The sequence below is a fragment of the Lagenorhynchus albirostris genome, chromosome 2, assembly GCF_949774975.1.
Source record: "Lagenorhynchus albirostris chromosome 2, mLagAlb1.1, whole genome shotgun sequence".
Lineage (NCBI taxonomy): Eukaryota > Metazoa > Chordata > Mammalia > Artiodactyla > Delphinidae > Lagenorhynchus > Lagenorhynchus albirostris.
Genome location: NC_083096.1, coordinates 88,534,682 through 88,554,895, shown reverse-complemented (window position 1 = coordinate 88,554,895; position 20,214 = coordinate 88,534,682). Strand labels below are relative to the sequence as shown.

At 46.8% G+C, this 20,214-nt stretch overlaps 1 protein-coding gene across 1 annotated transcript; it reads right to left on the bottom strand.

Annotated features, from left to right (window-relative positions):
• Positions 1 to 7,308: 7,308 nt before the first annotated feature.
• Positions 7,309 to 10,502, bottom strand: ADORA3 (adenosine A3 receptor). The gene is made up of 2 exons (XM_060142407.1): positions 10,079 to 10,502; positions 7,309 to 8,382 (listed from the first exon to the last, which is right to left on the bottom strand). Exons 1-2 carry the CDS (start codon positions 10,459 to 10,461, stop codon positions 7,776 to 7,778), a joined length of 990 nt encoding a protein of 329 aa, XP_059998390.1. The 5' UTR covers positions 10,462 to 10,502; the 3' UTR covers positions 7,309 to 7,775.
• Between the last annotated feature and the right edge of the window lie 9,712 nt (positions 10,503 to 20,214).

The window sequence follows — 20,214 nt, the reverse complement described above, 5'->3', positions numbered from 1 at the left end:
ACATTCTTCTCAAGTGCACATGGAACATTCTCCAGGATAGACCACATCTTGCATCACAAATCAAGCCTCAGAAAATTTAAGAAAATTGAAATCATATCAAGCATCTTTTCTGACCACAACACTATGAAATTGGAAATCAATTACAGGAAAAGAACTGTAAAAAACCCAAATACATGGAGGCTAAACAGTGTGCTACTAAATAACCAAGAGATCACTGAACAAATCAAAACAGAAATTACAAAGCACATAGAAACAAATGACAGTGAGAACACAATGACCCAAAACATATGGGATGCAGCAAAAGCAGTTCTAAGAGGGAAGTTTATAGCAATTCAATCTCACCTCAAGAAATAAGAAAAATCTCAAGTAAACTATCTAACCCTACACTTAAAACAACTAGAGGAAGAAGAACAAAGAAAACCCAAAGTCAGTAGAAGGAAATAAATCATAAAGATCAGAGCAGAAATAACTGAAATAGAAACAGAGAAAACAACAGCAAAGATCAATAAAACTAAAAGCTGCTTCTTTGAGAAGATAAACAAAATTAATAAACCATTAGCCAGACTCATCAAGAAAAAAAGAGAGAAGTAAATCAATAAAATTAGAGGGGCTTCCCTGGTGGCGCAGTGGTTGAGAGTCCACCTGCCGAGGCAGGGGACATGGGTTCGTGCCCCGGTCCAGGAAGATCCCACATGCCGCGGAGCGGCTGGGCCTGTGAGCCATGGGCGCTGAGGCTGCGCATCCGGAGCCTGTGCTCTGCAACGGGAGAGGCCACAACAGTGAGAGGCCCGCGTACCGAAAAAAAAAAAAAAATTAGAAATGAAAAAGGAGGAATCACAACTGACACTGCAGAAATACAAAGGATTATAAGAGACTACTACAAACAACTGTATGCCAATAAAATGGACAGCCACGAATAAATGGACAAATTCTTGGAAAGGTACAATTTTCCGAGACTGAACCAGGAAAAATTAGAAAACATAAACAAACCTATCACAAGTAATGAAATTGAAACCATAATTAAAAATCTTCCAACAAACAAAAGTCCAGGACCAGATGGCTGGACCAGGTGAATTCTATCAAACATTTAGAGAAGAGCTAACACACATTCTTCTCAAAACAGATGGAGAAATATACCATGTCCTTGGATTGGAAGAATCAATATTGTGAAAATGACTATACTACCCAAAGCAATCTACAGATTCAACGCAATCCCTATCAAACTACCAATGGCATTCTTCACAGAATTAGAACAGAAAATTTTACAATTTGTGTGGAAACACAAAAGACTCTGAATAGCCAAAGCAATCTTGAGAAAGAAAAACGGAGCTGGAGGAATAAGGTTCCCTGGCTTCAAACTATACCACAAAGCTAGAGTAATCAAGACAGCATGGTACTGGCACAAAAACAGAAATATAGATCAATAGAACAGGTTAGAATGCCCAGAGATAAGCCCATGCACATATGGGCACCTAATTTACAACAAAGAGGCAAGAACATACAATGGAGAAAAGAGAGCCTCTTCGATAAGTGGTGGTGGGAAAACTGGACAGTACATGTAAAAGAATGAAATTAGAACACTACCTAACACCATACACAAAAATAAACTCCAAATGGATTAAAGATCTAAATGTAAGACCAGACACTATAAAACTCTTAGAGGAAAACATAGGAAAAACACTCTTTGACATAAACCATAGCAAGATCTTTTTTGACCCACCTCCTAGAGTAACAGAAATAAAAACAAAAATTAAAAAATGGGACTTAATTAAACTTAAAAACATTTACACAGCAAAGAAAACCATAAGCAAGACGAAAAGACAACCCTCAGAATGGGAGAAAATATTTACAAATGAAACCACGGACAAAGGATCAATCTCCGAAATATACAAACAGCTCATAGAGCTCAATATCAAAAAAACAAACAATCCAATTAAAAAATGAGCGGAAGGAAGACCTAAATAGACATTTCACCAAGGAAGACATACAGTTGGCCAAGAGACACATGAAAAGATGCTCAACATCGCTAATTATTAGAGAAATGCAAATCAAAACTACAATGAGGTATCACCTCACACAGGCCAGAATGGCCATTATGAAAAAATCTGGAAACAATAAGTGCTGGAAAGGGTGTGGTGAAAAGGGAACCCTCATGCACTGCTGGTGGGCATGTAAATTGATACAACCACTACGGAAAACAGTATGGAGTTTCCTTAAAAAACTAAAAATAGAACTACCATATGACCCAGCAATCCCACTACTGGGCATATACCCCAAGAAAACCATAATTCAAAAAGAGACATGTACCACAATGTTCATTGCAGCACTATTTACAATAGCCAGGACATGGAACCAAACTGAATGTCCATCGACAGATGAATGAAAGAAGATGTGGTGCATATATACAATCGAATATTACTCAGCGATAAAAAGATATGAAATTGAGTTATTTGTAGTGAGGTGGATGGACCTAGAGTCTGTCATACAGAGTGAATTAAGTCAGAAAGAAAAACAAATACGGTATGCTAACGCATATCTATGGAATCTAAAAAAAAAAAAAAAAAGGTACTGATGAACCTAGTTGCAGGGCAGGAATAAAGATGTAGACATAAAGAATGGACTTGAGGACACGGGGTGGGAGGGGGAAGTTGGGGCGAAGTGAGAGTAGCATCGACATATATACACTACCGAATGTAAAATAGTTAGCTGGTGGGAAGCAGCAGCATAGCACAGGGAGATCAGCTCAGTGCTTTGTGACCACCTAGAGAGGTGGGGTAGGGAGGATGGGAGAGAGGCTCAAGAAGGTGGGGATGTGGGGACATGTGTATGCATATAGCTGATTCACTTTGTTGTACAACAGAAACTAACACAGTATTGTGAAGCAATTATACTCCAATAAAGATCTATCAAAAAAATTTTTTTAAAGAAATTATTGTTACATTTTTTTTCAGATGTGATAATGATATTGTCATAGCCAGCCTCTAAGATGGCTCCTGACATTCATGCCATTGTGTAATGCCCTCCTAATCTGAATCAGGGCTAGCCCATGTGATCAGTAAAATATGGTAGAAGGGATGGCATATGACTTCCAAGGCTAGGTCATAAAAGGTGTGCAACTTCCACCTCAGAAGTCACACTGCTCTTTCTTTCTTGCGGAAGTCAGATGCCATGTTGTGAGGATTCTCAAGCAGACATGTGCAAAGGAACCAACTTGCGACCCACCTTGGGAGTAAATGTACAACCCACCTTGGGAGTAAATCCTCCAGCACCATCAAACCTCCAGATGACTACAGACCCAGCAACCTCGTGAGAGACGTCAAGCATGACCCACCCAACCAAGATGCTCCTGAATTCCTGACCCACGGAAAGTACAAGAGATAATAATTATCATGTTAAGCCTCTAAGTTTGGGAATAGTTCATTACATAGCAATCAGTAATTAATACTGACATTGTGGTTATTTTTTTTTAAGTAGTCCCTATTGCTGAGAAAGCTGCATGTAAAACAAACACTCAGTATTGCTCAGAGGTGGCACACCGTGAAACCGAAGACAGTACCAACAGAAGGAGATTATGCACAGATATCAGGAAAACGCCCAAGACATGAAAAAGTAACATTCTAAAGCAAATGACAGGCTCAGAGTTCCAGAGAATAAACAGGTGTGTCTATTAGCGTTCTGAGTATTATCTGGTGTTATTAGTTCTGTTGCTCCCTCTTAAGGGTAGAATTAATTTTCACTCTATTTGATGTGTAAATAAAAAGGTAAATGGGTCATAAGGATAAACCAAATTTTAAAAATATCTTTTAGAAATACAAACCGCAATGTTTACAGATGAAATAATTTGATGTGCAAAATTTCAAGATAATCAGGGTAAGGCAAGTTGGTGGGGTCATTAATGAAACAAGGCTGGCTGTAAGTTGATCATTATTAAAGCAGGACAATAGGTATATGAGCCTTCGTTATTCTAATCTCTCCACTTTTGTGTGTTTGAAATGTTTCCTAACAAAAAGTAAAAAACAAAACGTTGACACAGGTATTACTAGTCTCCCATTTTACAGATGAGAAAAATTGAGGCTCAGTTAAAGTAACTGCTAAATTTAAGTTCACACAGCTAGTACAGCCGCCATGAGCTGATGCTAAATCTGAAAGAAAAAATTGTTCTTTCCATCGCTCAATTCTGCTTCCCCAGTAGTAACAGTATCGCAACACTGTAGAGCACTTTAGAGCTGAGTTTTTACATTATGCCAGTCATCCGAGTGGTTGGGGCAAGATGCAGCCTCATTTTTCTCATTCCCATTGTACACAGTATAGTATCTAAGGGCAGAGTTTCTCTAGAAAATGTGAATTTAATTGTAAGAAACTGAAGATACAAACGGACCATGGCCAGACCATATATAAAAATAGAACTCTGGCCCACTACCAGCCCAGGAAACCAGCCCCTTATCTATAGTAACTGGCCCAGGAAGCCAGCCTGATGTAAACCAGACTTATAGGAACTCAGGCCATTATTCCTAGTAACAATTCAGAAAGCCAAACAATAATCCCTGTAACAATTGGCCCTGAATGGCCAGGACCTGATGAATAACTGACAGCTTCCCTAATTTTTGTCCTGCTTCCATCTACGAACCAACCAGAGAAAGTCAAGTATGCCCCCTAACCCATCACACAGGGTGCCCCACTTCTAGTCGGCCTGCCTACAGCCTCCCCAAGCCAACAGTCTCCAGTCGGGGTGTACCTGAAGCCTTCTTTTTTCTACTATAAAAGTATCCCACTCTTCTGCCTGCCTTTAAGTCTCTGACAAAAAGCAAGGGGCAGTGACTGACTCCTTTGCTATAGAAAGCTCAGAATAAATAGGGTTTGTTTGTTCTCATTTGGTTGGTCTTCACTTATTTCTACTGTTGATTTGATTTTAAAAATTGAGTAAATAAGCCCAGCTACTCAGCATCTACCTTTGTTCCAGTGAATCTGTCTGGAGGAGGAAGGAGCAAGCAAACCTCAGTTTTGTCTCGGTGGTCTTTTTTGTCTTATTCCTTTAAAATGAAAGCCCAACAGCCACCTTTGACAATGTTTAGCCGAAGGGAGCTAGCCAGGAGACAGACTCAGGGAAACTCCAGTGACATTAATCTCTAAACCTGAAACCAGGGTAGATCTCGCCACTTCCAGCCCAACTCCTCACCAGTGAGTCTTGGTTCATCTTTTTTGAGTTCACGCCAAAAGATGTTTCACTGTAAGGGCCTCTTCTGGGCTGGTGGAGCCCCCTAGCTCAAGAGATTCTCATTGACTCTCAAGCCCCCAACATACAACTTCCTACAAGCCTTCAGTGGGTTTGCTAAGCAGTGACTGTCAGAAAGGAAAAGAGAGAGAAGGAGGGGAGGAGGAGAAAGGGAGAAAAAAAGAAGTTTTTCTGAAACTCTGGAGCTACAGCTTGTCTGATGACACCAAATGACTCAGGACAGACTGCTGTTTTCTTGTGAGGCAAGCGGTCCCTTTAAATCAAGTTTCCTAAAAGGGCACATGCCCAATGTTGCTATAGCAACTGGGTTAGAGGCCAAGAACCAACCAGCACTTCCCTCAAGTCTCCAACTGGGCAAAGGTGAGTCGTGGGCAGAACAGTGTGCCAGGAGCACCCAATGCCCCAGAGTAGACCCAGGGCCTCGTCCTGGAGGGGCATTTTAACTAAACACAAAAATTAATTTGGGGGAAAATGCTGAAATCAAAAGAGGGGATACCATTAAGAAAAAAATTAGAGGTGGGGGAGGCTTGTCTTTTGAAAGAAAAAAGATCCCCCAAAACGTTGATGGGGAATTTGTCAGGACAAAAGTCCCCTCCCACGTCCAGGGACCCCCAGGAATGGAGGGCGGGGGTGCGTTGCAGTCCTCTGCCTCTAACATAAGATTGTGAATGGCACCAGGAAGTGGGTGGGCGGGGTGACCAACGGGTTTGGCATCGGTAGAAAATGCTACGCGCGTGGGAGCTTTGCAACATCGCACATAGTGTTGATTACTCCTGGGCTGACAAGAGAAGACACGAGGACATTTCCCTGAAGTGCAATGTTAACAAGATAAATAGGCTTATCGGGCTCTGGCCTAAGATTAGGATCAGGATAACCTTTCAAGATTGGCTAAGAATTAATTAGAAAAACGTTTCAGTACAGTTATCTTCTTTGATGTGGTTTAACTGAAATCCCCATCTTGCTGCTCTCATCAAGTTAATATATTTATTGTCTTGGGAGTGAGAGTCCACAGCTGCAAGTTTGGATAGCCCAATCAGAGATGCCACCTCAAACTTCCAGAGCCACACTTAAAGCCCGAATGACTTGACTAGAACGCCATCCCTGTCTGGTGTCCCAATTGGCAACAGCAGTTAATGCAAAAAACCCAGCAGTCTTTTTTTTTTTTTTTTTGGCGGTACGCGGGCCTCTCTCTGTTGTGGCCTCTCCCGTTGCGGAACACAGGCTCCGGATGCGCAGGCTCAGCGGCCATGGCTCACGGGCCCAGCCGCTCCACGGCATGTGGAATCTTCCCAGACCGGGCCACGAACCCGTGTCCCCTGCATCGGCAGGCGGACTCTCAACCACTGCGCCACCAGGGAAGCCCCCAGCAGTCCTTGAGTATACAAATCATAGTTTGTACCCATGATTCTGTTAATTGTACATAAGGTGGACTTAAGAGTTTGGAATTTGTAGAAATGCCAAGTCACTCTGCATGTCTAGGGATAGTTAGCAAGAATCTTGGGTTCTCCCATAAGGCAGGACTGCCTTGAAATCCTGGCTCTCATACTCGTTAACTGTGTGATCGTGGACAAGTTACTTAACACCTCTGTGCCTCAGTTTTCTCTTCTGCAAAATAGAGATGGTAATAACGGTGGTACCTAAAAGACTGTCGGGACCAAAAGAGAGAACGCGTGCAAAATAGTACATAGAAAGTGCTCAACATATAATAGCTGTCTGGTGTCTCTTTTTGCCCCACTCCCGCTATTCCTATTAAATTATAAAATACCAGAGGAGATGATTAAGACTCAGCTCTAAGAATCATTTCTTCTCTAACACTCAATGAATGGTTCATAAAGTTGACAAATGTTCTGATCAGCCCTGGAAAAAGGAGCAGGGTGTTCTGGGGCCAGGGGTGAGGGTCCTAGAATTTACACAGACGAACATGCCACATGGCATCAGGTAGAAGCAGGCTGAGTGCCAGGAGGAGCCAGCTGGGTCTTCAAGACCCAAGTGACACTGACCCTCAGCAAAGAGCTACACAGCAATTAGTTATCATCTTTTATTTACTCAAATACATTTACAGGTGAATCCAGCAAGTTAAGTCCCTCTTAAACTCAGTTCACTCCTTGCATTCCATCCATCCTCCAGGTATCTGCTGAGAGCAAGGTTCTCTGCTTAGTTCCATAATGGAGTAGAACTGAGTCACCATTACGTCCATGTCCAGCCCAGTTGGGACCCTTTTGTCAGTAAGTCAATGAGGCATCCTTCAGATTCCATGACTTCTGTTTGGGAAGGAGGAACACAGGCAGTAGTAACAATAGACTATTGTCCTCAAGTCAGACACCCAGAAAATTGAATTAGAAAAGAAGGACAAGAAAAAAATTGAATTAGAGAAAGAGGGTAGTAGGGAAGATAAAATTGGAGACAGCCAGCCAAATGCATCCCACATCACTGGAAGGAATCAAACACGTGAGAGCCCATGGCCCGGGTGGGTAGGCCCTCAAGTGTTTGTCCATGCTGAATCTGAAGGGTAATGGAATGGAGAGTCATCTTTCATGGATAGCTACTCAGAAGTCTGCTCAGTGCTTGAGTCCAAGCAATTAGAGGGCTGGCAGATCACACAGGATTTGAGGATCAAGAGATAGGTTTCCTTGAACTTCTTTATTTTATAAGCATAGACAATAGGGTTCATCATGGAGTTAGCATGGGACAGCAGGATGCCCAAGTAGAGCACAACTTGTGGTACTTCACCATTAAAGTAGATGATACAATTGATGATGGATAAAGGCAGCCAGGACAAAGCAAACAAGAAAAGAACCAGAAACAGAGACTTGGCTGTCTTGAACTCCCGTCCATAAAATGCACCTGTGTCTTTGGAGTTAGAAAAGTTCTGATTGAGTTTGTTCCGGATGACATAGAAGATGTCAAGGTAGATGGCACACATGACAACCAGGGGAATGAAAATCCAAGTGAAGAAGCTGAAGTAGACCATGTAGTCCATCCTCATCACGGAACGGAATTGGCAGGAAAGGAAGGTGAGATTTTTGTGGTACTCTGAGTTCAGTTTCATGTTCCAGCCAAACATGGGAGTCAATCCCACCAGGAATGACACCAGCCAGCAAAGGCCTAGAGCCAACCATATTCGTCGTTGAGTGGTGAACCTCTTGTATCTGTTGGAATGGAAGAGAGTCAGTGAGTTCACAGAGGAATTGCTAATGAGTGGGGGGAGATGGAGCTGGACGGTGTTGGTATTCTATGGTGATTTCAGCTAAACTCTACTGGATATGAAGACAAGATGAGCAGACAATGATTAGAGAAAAATACAGCAAAGTTCTCTGGGAACTTTTCTAAAGAAGTACAACCTCCAAAGCAACAGGAGTACGTTGCCTAGAGTCAGGGGCTTGCGTACCCCATTCACAGTTCCATTTCCAGCCCAAGAATTCTTCAGTCCCTGGGAGGTAAGAGTTATCGATCAAAGTCTCCTGGGATCGCCTTACCTGGGGAGAAATAATCTGCTCAAAGCATGTTTGCCTGCTGTGCTCTGCACTGGTTTTTTGTTTGTTTGTTTTGTTTTTTGGCTGTTGTGCTGCTGTCCATAAATTAGACTCTGCCTGTCCCACACTTACTCCCTACCTGTGTCTGCCCCTGCTTCTCTATTTGCACTACACTTGGGGTTTGAGTTAGACTCCACTCTCATGGAGTTGCAAACATCATGTTGAGGTGCTTCCAGGACCTTAAAAGACTCATCCAATCAAAAGTCACCATTTCTCCTTAAACCATTCTTCCTGACAACATTCTACATAGGCTATAAGAAGGAAGCAGATTTTAAGTACTGGCTATGTACTCAGTAGACTTTCTCTCAATAAAATCTCATGATAAACTGGAGATATTTTTATGACAATCTCCATTTCATTGATGGTAATGGTGAAAATCATAGTAGTTACAGCTACCATTTACTGAGCACAGACTGTGTGCTGGGCATTTTTCTAAGAGCTTTACGTGTATTAACTCATTTGATCTTATGGGAAAAGTACAATTATCATCCCCATTTTATAGATGAAAAAAATAGACTAGTTAAGCAACTTGTAGAAGCCAAAAGTGTTGGAGCTAAAATGGAATGGAGGTGAATCTGAGTTCAGAGCATCTTAACACTATGACGAGGAACTGAGACACAGAAAGCTAAATAACTTGCCCAAGATCAGGCCTCAAGATCTGGGATTTGAACCCAGGCTCGTTTGTATCAAAAGTTGTCTGTAGCTCCCTCACCATGCTCTTTCCCCAAGAGAAGAGAGGAGCAACAAGATACCAATGTAATTCAGGACACCTGGGGAATTCGATTTCTTCATTTGGCAATCTGTTCTGTTCACATGGTCACCTGAAAAGTTGTTACTACTTTCTGTAATGGAGAACTTTTGTGGTCCCCTTCTCAACATGGAAGAAGAAACAAAATTAAAATAACTTTAAAATAGCCTACATTTGCAAAGAAGAGAAGCGTCAGTTTATCTCCTTCTTTTCTCTCTGCTTATCTTATCATCTAGTATGTTTCTATCATTTCTAAAAGTCAAGAGCATTTTTCACTAATTAAAGATGCATCGAGTTTTTATCATCTTTAGCCCCCCAGGGTATTGAGCATATACTCCTGTAGTCAGTGGGGAGGGATTGGAGCGTTCCTCTGTTTCTAGTTCCCAAGTCTCTACTCATCGTTGTTAAACCCTTCACACACCAAGTGGTGAAAAGAACCTGTTTCAAGCTCAGAGGCCAATTTGGATTTGTTTCCACTCAAAAAGTCTGAGATCTGGAGGTTGTAGCCCCATTTCCCAGGCACCTCTATCACTGCCCCACACCACCCCTCTCCAAGCAAGTTACCTGACCGTGAGCTTGACCCGCAGGTATCGGTCCACGGCAATGGCTAGCAAGGACATGATGGAGGCGTGGGTGAAGATCAGCAGCAGGCAGGTCATGAGAAGGCAGCTATGAAAGTGGATTGTGACACCCAGGCTGATGACAATGGCCAAAGGCATGACCAGCACCCCGACAGCAATGTCAGCCAGGGCTAGGGAGACAATGAAATAGGAGGTGGTGTTCTGCAGGCTGGGGTTCAGTTTGACCACCCAGATGACCAGCACATTGCCCACTATGGCACAGAGCCCAATGAGAATCTCCACAGTGATGTAGGTAGCGTTGGCCAAGGACACGGCAGTGCTGTTGACAGGCATCTCGCTTTCCAGGTGGAGCCTCCCAGGTGACATTTGTGCCAACAAGATCCGTGTGGATCAGTCAGCCTAGCTCTTGCCAGGCATCTCACCAGAGGTCCAGGTGCAACAGCCACAGTCCAGAGCTCACAACACGCCCATTCCTTCTCTTCTCTGTTGGAAACCCCTCTCCCCCTCTCCTTAGAGACAGTCCATCACAGGGCCATCACTTTCAGCCCCAGTGCAGGCCGTACACCCCCGGGCTCCCAGAAGCCTGGAGGACAGTTCTATGTGGGCTGAAAGTGAAAATGCTGCTTCTGTTAGTTCCCCTGCCCCTGGAGGTCTACTTAAGTTCCATCAAGACAAGCTCTTCAGTGGTGTTTCAGGAAGTGAGATGGGCCAAGAGGAAGCACAGAGCCAGGAACACTCAGCAAGAAGATGGAAAGAATGAGAGCTGGGTGGGGGCGTGTTCGTAGCATGGAGAAGACTCAGCATTCATTTACTCAAGGACTAGATAAGAATGTCACTCTGGGTGGGAGAGGAGCTGCGAGCACTGACTACGTGACATTCTGGCTTTCTGATAGCTTATCAGAAAGATCGCACAGTAAGGAGGCAAGCAGAACCCACAGAAGAGAAAGAAATAGCCTTTGGTGGCAGGCTCCTAAACTTAGCCAGAATGTACTCTTTCTAAAGAGTACACTCCATAGACTGACTGTGTCCCCCCAAAACTCATAGGCTGAATTCTGACCCTCAAGTCAAAGTAGCTGGAGGTGGTGGCTTTGGGAGCTTATTAGGTCATGAGGGTGGAGCCCTCATGAATGGGATTAGTGTCCTTATAAGAGGGACCCCACAGAGCTCCCTTGCCCCTTCCACCATCTATGTACCAGGAAGTTGGCTCTCACCAGACACAGGTTCTACTGATGCCTTGATCTTGGACTTCCCAGCCTCCAGAAATGTGGGAAGTAAATCTCTCTTGTTTCTAAGTCACTTAGTCTTTGGTATTCAGTTATATCAGCCCAAAGGTACTAAGACAGCGCATAACAGTAAGGACTGAGAATTCGGCCACATGAGTTGACTCTGCTGGGGCATAGCTGGAACACAGCCTTTGTATCAAAGATCTTTTGCCAAAGAGACAAACTAAGATTCCCTGTTCAGAAGAGCAAAACTTCAGCACCTCCCGTAAGCATCACATCTGCTGACCCTCATCTTCCCTTCTCAGCCCACACACCCACCATGCCCTCACACTAGCAACCAGCCTGTGTCAGATCTATTTGAGGGACAACAGGATGACCAGCCATGTAGAAAGGAGGGAAAGGGCAACATGTACACATGATCACACAGCATACCTCCTGCCCTCCGGCCCCAAGCCCCACCCCCGCCCTGCAGGAACAGCCATCTACCTGAAAATCAGACCCTCTCCCTGAAGTTGCTCACCTGGGAACTCCTGGGAATCAGACACTTGAATGCAATTTTTATTTGGAGTTCCCCTGGTTCAGGGGTTTCTCAGTGCCGCCCAAAAGGGTTATTTAGAGAGACAGCAAAAGGAACAGTTGGACCTAAGCCCACACTGTGGATTGAAGGGTTGATAATACTTACCTCTAAGCACCAATCTATGTACAGCCAAAAAATAACTTGACGATCACAGGAGTGCTGTTCTGGTGTTTACTAACAAACACCTCTCACTGGGGCACTGGCGAGATGCCTCAGCATGGGGCCTGCCAGGGTCTTCTTTAGTTGTTCTGCTTCGGCATCATCCGTTGACACCCCTAGCCCCCCACTGCCCACCCCCACCGCATCCCAAGTCTGTCTGGTGTGCCTTGCTAATCCCTGCTAGACTTGCTCAGGGAAATGAGCCAACTCCCTGGACATTAAGTGGCAGTCCTCTCCAACTGCATTTCTGTCGCTCCAGCATTTCCCAATGTTAGCCGTGCCCACATCCCTGCACTTTGGGAACATGAAAGGTGTCACGAGCCTCCAACGTGACCTCTCATAAATGTCTCTACTGCAGCTGCTCTCTTTATCTCTGCTCGGGAGAAGGGAGATATAGAGAGCGATTTCTAGGAGGCTGCGTGCGACCGAAACAAGTCCTCCTCGCTGTAAAGCCGTTGTTGAATCTTGGTAATTCACTGCCAACAATGTACCCCGGCTCCTGACCCTCAGCCACCCAGTAGCATCAAAACCTTGTGGGAGAGAAAGACCCTCTGGGGTAGCAATGAGTCGTGTTGCCTGGCTGTGGTGATGGTATAGCTAAGGAACATTTTTCCTGGAGGGTTTGGTAACCCCGGGTCTGCCTGGGGTGGACGAGGACAGAGTGAATGGGCTCATGGCAGAGTGGAGCACAGACAGCTGCTCTGTGTTTGGGAGCTGGACAGACAGTGGACAGTTCCTGCATTTAAAGAAAAAAGCCTGTGGCCCTTGTGCAGCTGTGGGCCAGAAGCTTGGGGGAGGGAGAAGGAGGTGGAGGCCAGGGAAAGAACCACAGATCCATCCTACCGGAAGTGAGCCGAGCTGTTAGGGATGGAAGTGACAGCAGGAGCTGGAAACCTGACTGGTGGGTGTTTTCAGATTCCAGCCTAATTCCCCTCCTTTAAGACCCAGGTGAGTCCTTCCAGAATCAGCCCATCTCATCTGGGTTAGAGAAACCAAGTAGAAGGGTTTTGCTCAAGGACCAGTCACAAGGGCAGCGTGGTGGGGACAGGATAGCCTGAAGCTGTAACCCACAGGAACAAGGAGAGACAGGGGACACACTTGGGGCCACTGACCCAGCCACCGCCTCCCCCTGCTTCCCCAGGAATTGTTCCCAGAATCCTCTGCACAAACCTGGGGCATTTCCTCTCCATGAATGAAGGAAGCCCTTCCTTTATATTTTCTGAGTAGACAGAGCCCACCGATACTCAGGGGGCTGATGTGAGGGGTGAGGAGGAAGGCTTTCACAGCCACTTAGCATTTTGGTGTAAGACGGGGCCCTGAGTGTCCTTTTCATTCTAGACCAAACACCAAAGGGCAGCCAGGGAAAGAGGACAGAGAAACCAGGAGGAATGGTCCCCTTTCCCCATCCCCCCAACCCAGTCCACAGCCACTCTTAGTCAGGGAACTACCCTCATCACCTCTGAGCCCCCTAACCCAGCCCCAGGTGCAGCCTCCATGTTGCCCCCGCCATCAAGTCCAGACTCCTCGGAATGGCGTTGGAGGCTCTCTGTGAGGGGCTCTCCCAGCCCCTGCAGTCTCCTGTTGCCCGGTTCATCAGGAAACCATAAGCGCCACTGGGCCACGTGTCCCGGGGCTCAGAGCGAGCTCTTTCACTTCCTCTCCCCTACGCACATGCTTCTTTCTGGCTAGGAAGGCCCTTCTCCTGTGCAACCACACAGAAAACAAGCACTTTTCCTTCTAGACACTTCTCAAACTGAACCTTGAAGAAAAATTTTCAGACCCCACCCGCCCCTGTCCCATGCTGGGTTTATATAATCCCTCCCCTGTTATTCTTTGAGCTCCTGGAAGGCAGGGATCTCCCCTTTTCATTTCTGCATTTCTATCCCCTACCACAATGCCTGGCAGCTACTAGGTGCTCAGAATATTGACAAATGAATGAGTAGGAACCTCAGTGAACCAGGGGGCATAAACTCAGCACTGGGTATAGAATACCAGCACTGGGTATAGAATACCAATCAGCTAGGACCTGTGAAGCACTTTCCATTATACCAGCTGCTGTGCTGAGCATTTTATATGTCTGATCTCCTTCGATTCTCTCTGATGAAGTAGATACTGTCATTACTGTTGAGGCTCAGAAGGGTTAAGTAACTTGCCCCCCGGGGTGCAGAGCTAGGAAGTGGCAGAGCTGGCATTCAAACCCAGGTTCCTGGCTTCGGTAAATGCATAAGCGAGAAGGGCTTGGGCCCCAAGGGATCTCTGTACCAGAAAGAAAACCTTTTGTTGGACCAAGGTGTCCCACACAAAAAAAATTTAATAATAAAATAAATTATAAGTGAAACGTGGCTCAGCAGATTTTCCCATCTAAAAGAAAGCCCATGTCTGTTTAGGTTCTACTGAAAAAACCTGAAAATATGGAGGAGGGAAGGGTCTGGGAGGAACCATGAGCCTGAATCAGAGAAAAAGCAACCGAAGTCCTAGGGAAAGGCCTCTCGTGTCCCAAACCCTGGCCTGGAGCCACCGTGGGCTGAGGCAACTGGACTCAGATCAACTGCAAGGCCACAACCTGGCCCTTGGGCTTCTGCTTAAAAGCCTAAGAGCCCGGCCAGAGATGGTTCATCTGATCCTTTGCAGCTTCTCAGAAAAGCCTGGGAAATCCCAGCACCCAGCCTGCAGCAACAACAAGACGCAGTGTTAGCAGGGGCCCAAGGAAAGGGCTCTGCAGCCCCAGAACTGGTGCAGGTGGTTGCTGAGACAGGATGTCAGGCAGGCGGAAGGTGCTGGCTTCTGCCAGGGGCTGGCTCTCACTGACTCGACTGCTGCCTGCAGAGGTGCACAAAATGATTTTGCTCACTTCCTCTTGGCCCCATCACCACTTCCCCAAAGATTTATATTTTTATAGAACTTGATGCTTGCCAGCCAGAAGCAGAGGCTTAGAAAGAGCAAGTGCTCAGAGTCCCTCCAGGACGGTGGTCTGCTCTTTCTCCCCCTCTGCCAGCCCCCCTTCCTTCTCTGCCTCTCAATCAAGCCAGAGGGAGGAGGCTGTGCCGATCTGCAGCCACTGTCCCCAGGAGGCTTCCTACTAGGACTTCAGCTGTGACCAAGGAGCCAGGGACTCCCTATAGCCTGAGTTCAGCAGACTAACTGAGAGCCAGTGTGATGGGGGAGGAGAGAGGTCAAGGTTCCTTCACTCTGAGCAACAGGAAATCCTGCCCAGCCAAGGGGAACTGTTCCTGGCACCTACGCCCCACCCACCAGACCCTCCACCCACACTGAGTGTGTCAGAAGGCCTCTGGGCTCTAGTGGAGAATCCAGAGAAGGGTTCAGCTGACTATATTTATTCCAGGTTCTAGGCACTTAGGAAGTGAGGAGGTGTTCCGACTACCGGAGTCTTAGCAGGTAAGAGGCTTTTATTCCTGTGTCCCTGTTGGGGTGCTATGTGCAGCAGTGACCACCAGGTGGCAGCACATTTCCACTGCCACTCAGGGTGCAGGCTGAGCAATAAAATCCCTGAGAATTTAGCAGCACAGCCTCCGAGCACCACCTAGCCAGCCCCCTCAGATCGCGACACAGAGAGATTGCCATCTGCCTAAATTCAATCCAATCCCAAAGAATATTCCTGGGCAGTGCCAAATTCCATCCTCGTGACTCAAGGGGCTGAGAAGCAGCTTCTCCTTTTAAACCCGTGAGTGTTCCAGTAAAAACAATATTTGGTGCCCTTCATAGCGTGCAAAACTCCTCACACGGTCCACGTCAGTAAATGAACACAGCGACCCCGCAAGGTAGGTATCATTCGTCTCATCTCCCAGCAGGAGAAACTGAGGCAGAGAGACAGGGGGATCTACTCAAGGTTGCCCATCTGGTCAGAGGCAGTGTGAGGATGGAGCCATCTCTGGCCTCCTTGACGTGTGGGGGGGGGGTGCGGGGGGGACAGAAACCACCCGGGGAGGTCCCACCGGGATGTTTCGCTCCCTATGCCTATGTCACCAGGCCCTCCCTCGGTGCCTGCCAGTCTCTGACCTGTCCTCTCCCTTCTATGGGGACAGGGCCCACTGGTCCATTTTCCCGGCCTTTGCTGGAATGTTTCCTGTCTTTTGGTGCACATGATTTCTCAAACCACCTTGGGTCTCTTCGCAATCCAGCCTCCTCTTCATCACAGCCCCAGGCTTCTGACCACCCATGCCGGGTGTCTCCACAGTCCCCGGGTGGCCAACTGTACACCCTGCTCTTGATCCCCACACCCTTTGTCTAAACACCAGAAGGTGTAAGAATGAACTCCGGATAGAGCAACTGCTGATCCTAAACGTTTCCAGCAGGACCATGCCCCGGGCCCTGCTTTTTACCTTCTACCTCACAAATGTGATGACACTCCTGCAGGAATTGGGTGGGAACGCCCCTGTTTTGATGACATATGTGTCTTCCCCTCCTACACCACAAGGCCTCTCATATTTACGATCATGAGAGCTGCATGATTGGATGCCAAGCAACCTGTGCCAGGCACTCTGCCAGGGGTTGTACACACAAGTCTACAGCAACCCTGCAAGTGAGTATTATTAGATCCATTTCACAGATGAGGAAACTAAGGCATGGTAGCCAGTGAATGACTTGCTCTGGGCAACACAGCCAGTAAATGGCAGAACTGGGCCCAAACCCCAGTCTGTCTTGCCTTCAAAGCCCTGGCTCTTCTCAATGAGCCCCATGAGGACAGTTACACATCAATTATGCCAAAACCCCAATTGTCATTTGGGCAGAAATCCTTCAGCGTCCTAATTGATAAGACTGGCTTCAGAGGTCAGGCCAGCTACTAGGGGCAATGTGTTATTGGGCCAATTGTCTGCGTTCCAGCACCTGTCAAAGCTCAGCTCAGCAGGGGGGTATCCTGGGCCTCCAGAGCAGCCAGTCCCCTCCCCCTCCACACTCTCTGCGTGCAACTCCTACAGTGGGCCATATGAGGCAATGGCGTCCTGGAACCATATTACTTTAGTTCCCTGCTGAGACGCGTTCCCCGATAACCTCAGCCTCTGCGTTTTATTAAAGGTAAATATGGAAGGCTGTCAGAGGAAGTATGTACTGCATTTCATCATGACCAAAGATACTATCTGCTGCTATGTTCCCTATAGAAAGTTCCTCAGTATACATTTCTCTGAGGAGTTTAGTGTTAGAAAAAAAAAAAAAAGTTGCTTCTCTTAATAAACTAGCCTACTTTGTTGAACTGCTTAGTGGTAGAGCTTTGTATAATTTGGTTTTGTGTGGGCAGCCAAGAGGCTCCGCACTCGTGTTCTGTCTCAGTAACCACACTCTGCTTAGGTATCCCACGGCACCTATAGGCCCCGCGTCAGCCCTTGGCACCTGTTGTGTCGGGGATTCCATCGTGCCTTGTTCTTTTATTATGAACGGCTCCCATCCCTTTTGGAAGTGGGCAAGCTGTAAATCACGAACACACAGAACTGACATTAGAAGGCCCATTAGTGTTTATTTTGAAGGCAGGTCTGCCGGTTGATTCACCCAGGTTCTTAAACAAAGATTCCTGTCAGTCCCCCCACGACTTGGAGGGGAGGATTTTTTTCCCCGGACAGGTGATCCACAATCGTATTTTAGATGATCAGTTTGGGCAAAAGAAAAAATACGTCGACACTGGAAATGCCCTCTGGGGTTCAGTGAGCCCTTTGAGGAAAGCTTTCAATACAATACTTAAAGCATCAGTATCCAGCAGGATCTGGTAAATGCTCCCTTAGAGCATAATATAACGATTCTCCAGGTGGAATTTATTTTTATTTATGTAACCCCACCCACTTCCACAAAGGACTGAAGTTACTCTACCAGGCTGAGTCAATAGCTTCCCCCTCTGTACGCCCACGTCATCTCACACATTCCTCTGTTTGAGCACTTATTACACCACTTTGTAGTTATTTAATTACATGACTGCTCCTCTCACTAGCTAGCAAACCCCAGTAACTAGTAAACTCCTTAAGTAAACTCCATAAGAAATCATACCTTATTCATCTTTATATCTCCCTCCCTCTCCCCTTCTCCCAAAAGTACCAAGAGCCTGAAATAGTACCTGGCACATAGGAGACCTACAATCAATTCTCATTGGATGTGTGTTGCATTATTCTCAGGTCTCTCCACTCCTCACCTTGCAGGAATGCTGACCATATGTCTCTACGTCCACTGCGGAGTCAGGAGGGATCTAGGAAGACCTCTTGCTCACCAAAAATAGCTTTTTGCATCTAACTTCAATTGCAAACCAGTACAGATAGAGAACAACAATTTTCTGGTCAAAGTTTGGGTCTGGTCAAAGGCACCCTCAGGGAGAATGTCTGCTATTTACATTACAGTTTGTGGTTTCAGCATTTTTATATACAATAGCCTATTTCATTCTCTCATCTCTGTGATTTATCTAAAATGGTGCCCTCTACACACACACATGCGCGCGCGCACTCTCTGTCATCTCACTCTGTTTATTTCCTATGTTACCCCTTTCACAACCAGAGCACTTCATCAGAGTTTATTCCTTTCCTCACTTGGCTTGTCACTGCTCTATCTGCAGGACCCAGAACCACCTCTGGTCCTGGCTAGCCCATTTAGTGTGACACATGATGTAGTGTGACAGATCACTGAGTTTGGTATGGGGTTTCCAGAATATGAGGATTTGGGGTGGGAGGGAGCAACAGAGGAATCTGATGCCCAGAGTGGCTAGTTCAAGGTCAAACCTGGAGCAAGCAGCCAGGGTTCTTCGCCAGCAGAAAGACTGGGAACCCACGTGGTTGGGAATCCCTAACGATGCGCTCTCCAGTTCCTGCATTTTCTTAGGGTTGATTCTCTCAGTCTCTTGCTGGAGGGGCTCTATCCATGTTCTGCTTCACTGGCTCCTTTGTCATTCTTGTCCCCCCTCTCTCTAAATCCGCAAACCGCCTAGGACCCTCCAACCAAGTCTGTGGTTGATTTTTTCTTCTTTCATGGCTGCACTTGAGCCTTGACCAGTCTGCCTGTCAACCCATGCTGATGGGTGCAGTGGTGGGTGCTAATGAGTTACACCTGGAGCACCCCAGATGGGCCTAATGGACGTTCAGCTACAGTGAGATGCTTGACGGCACGCACATCCGTGCCTCTTCATCCAAGTGCCAGGCCCTTCCCACTCCGCCCTCACCCGACATGCTCCAGGGGAGAGATCACTGTCCGGTCCAGGCCTGTGCTGCAAAACATGCTCATCTGTCTTTTTTAAACTCTGTTTCTAAATGGATGATGGTGGACAAGTTGTTCATTCTGTGTCTTCATTTTCCCCTTGATAAGTGACAAAGATACCTGACCGAGGGCTGAGGGAAGCAACGTGGGCCCGGCAGCTGGTCCACGGTCTTGCTGACCTCCCCCTCTACCAGTGTGTGAGCGCTACAGGGGAGGGTCCTGGTTGCACGGTCAGGGCCACTCCAGCGCCCGGCCACTGCTCCACCTAAGAGGTGCTTGATAAATATTGAATTAAAGGAAAATCATTTCACACCTACCAGCCTCCCCAAACCGTGAGATACAGGCTTTTGGGAATCCAAGAGGAAGGACTCCCCAGATGCTGGTCTCTTCGGCACTGACTCTCCCAGTTTCTCAGTGGAGCGGCTCTACTCCTGTCCAAATCCCCCAGCAGCGCTCCTGGCTTCTGAAACAGGAAGTGTCCAAAGGAGATTTGGAGGAGGCAGTATCATCTTCCTCTCCCTTCTCCACAGTTGCCAGGGTAACTTGCTTACCCCGTTCCGAGAGGTTTGTTAGCATTGGAGATGGTGCCCACCTACCCGGGGAAGCAGACGCAGGTGGCCTCAGTGGGCTCCCAACCGTCCCATCCATGACTCCTCTGTGAGCCTGGGGAAAGGCAGCTCTGATCTGAAGATGCTCAGTTCCAGACATGCTGTCTGCCAGGTCACTGGCCCCTAAGAGCCACCCTGGCCCCCGACGTGCCCCAGGTGACACTCTCCCAGCACCAGTCTCAAGAGCAAGATTATCCCAAGCAATAATCGTAGTTTCCATTTCTCACGTGTCATTCATTCTGGAGGGCCTGGCACGTCACTCGACACTATTCACCACTGGGAAGGGCCCCCTCCTGCGCAGGGTGTAAGGGTTGCTGAATATTACAGCCAACTCCTGCCGAAACAACTGCATGGCAAACCTGGGGGCACA

Bases quoted from the DNA above. Each gene is read 5' to 3' on its own strand.
- ADORA3 (XM_060142407.1), bottom strand. From the start codon at position 10,461: ATGTCACCTGGGAGGCTCCACCTGGAAAGCGAGATGCCTGTCAACAGC. The intron at 8,383-10,078 runs GTAACTTGCTTG...CCATTCCAACAG, and splicing joins CGGGTCAAGCTCACGGTCAG to ATACAAGAGGTTCACCACTC.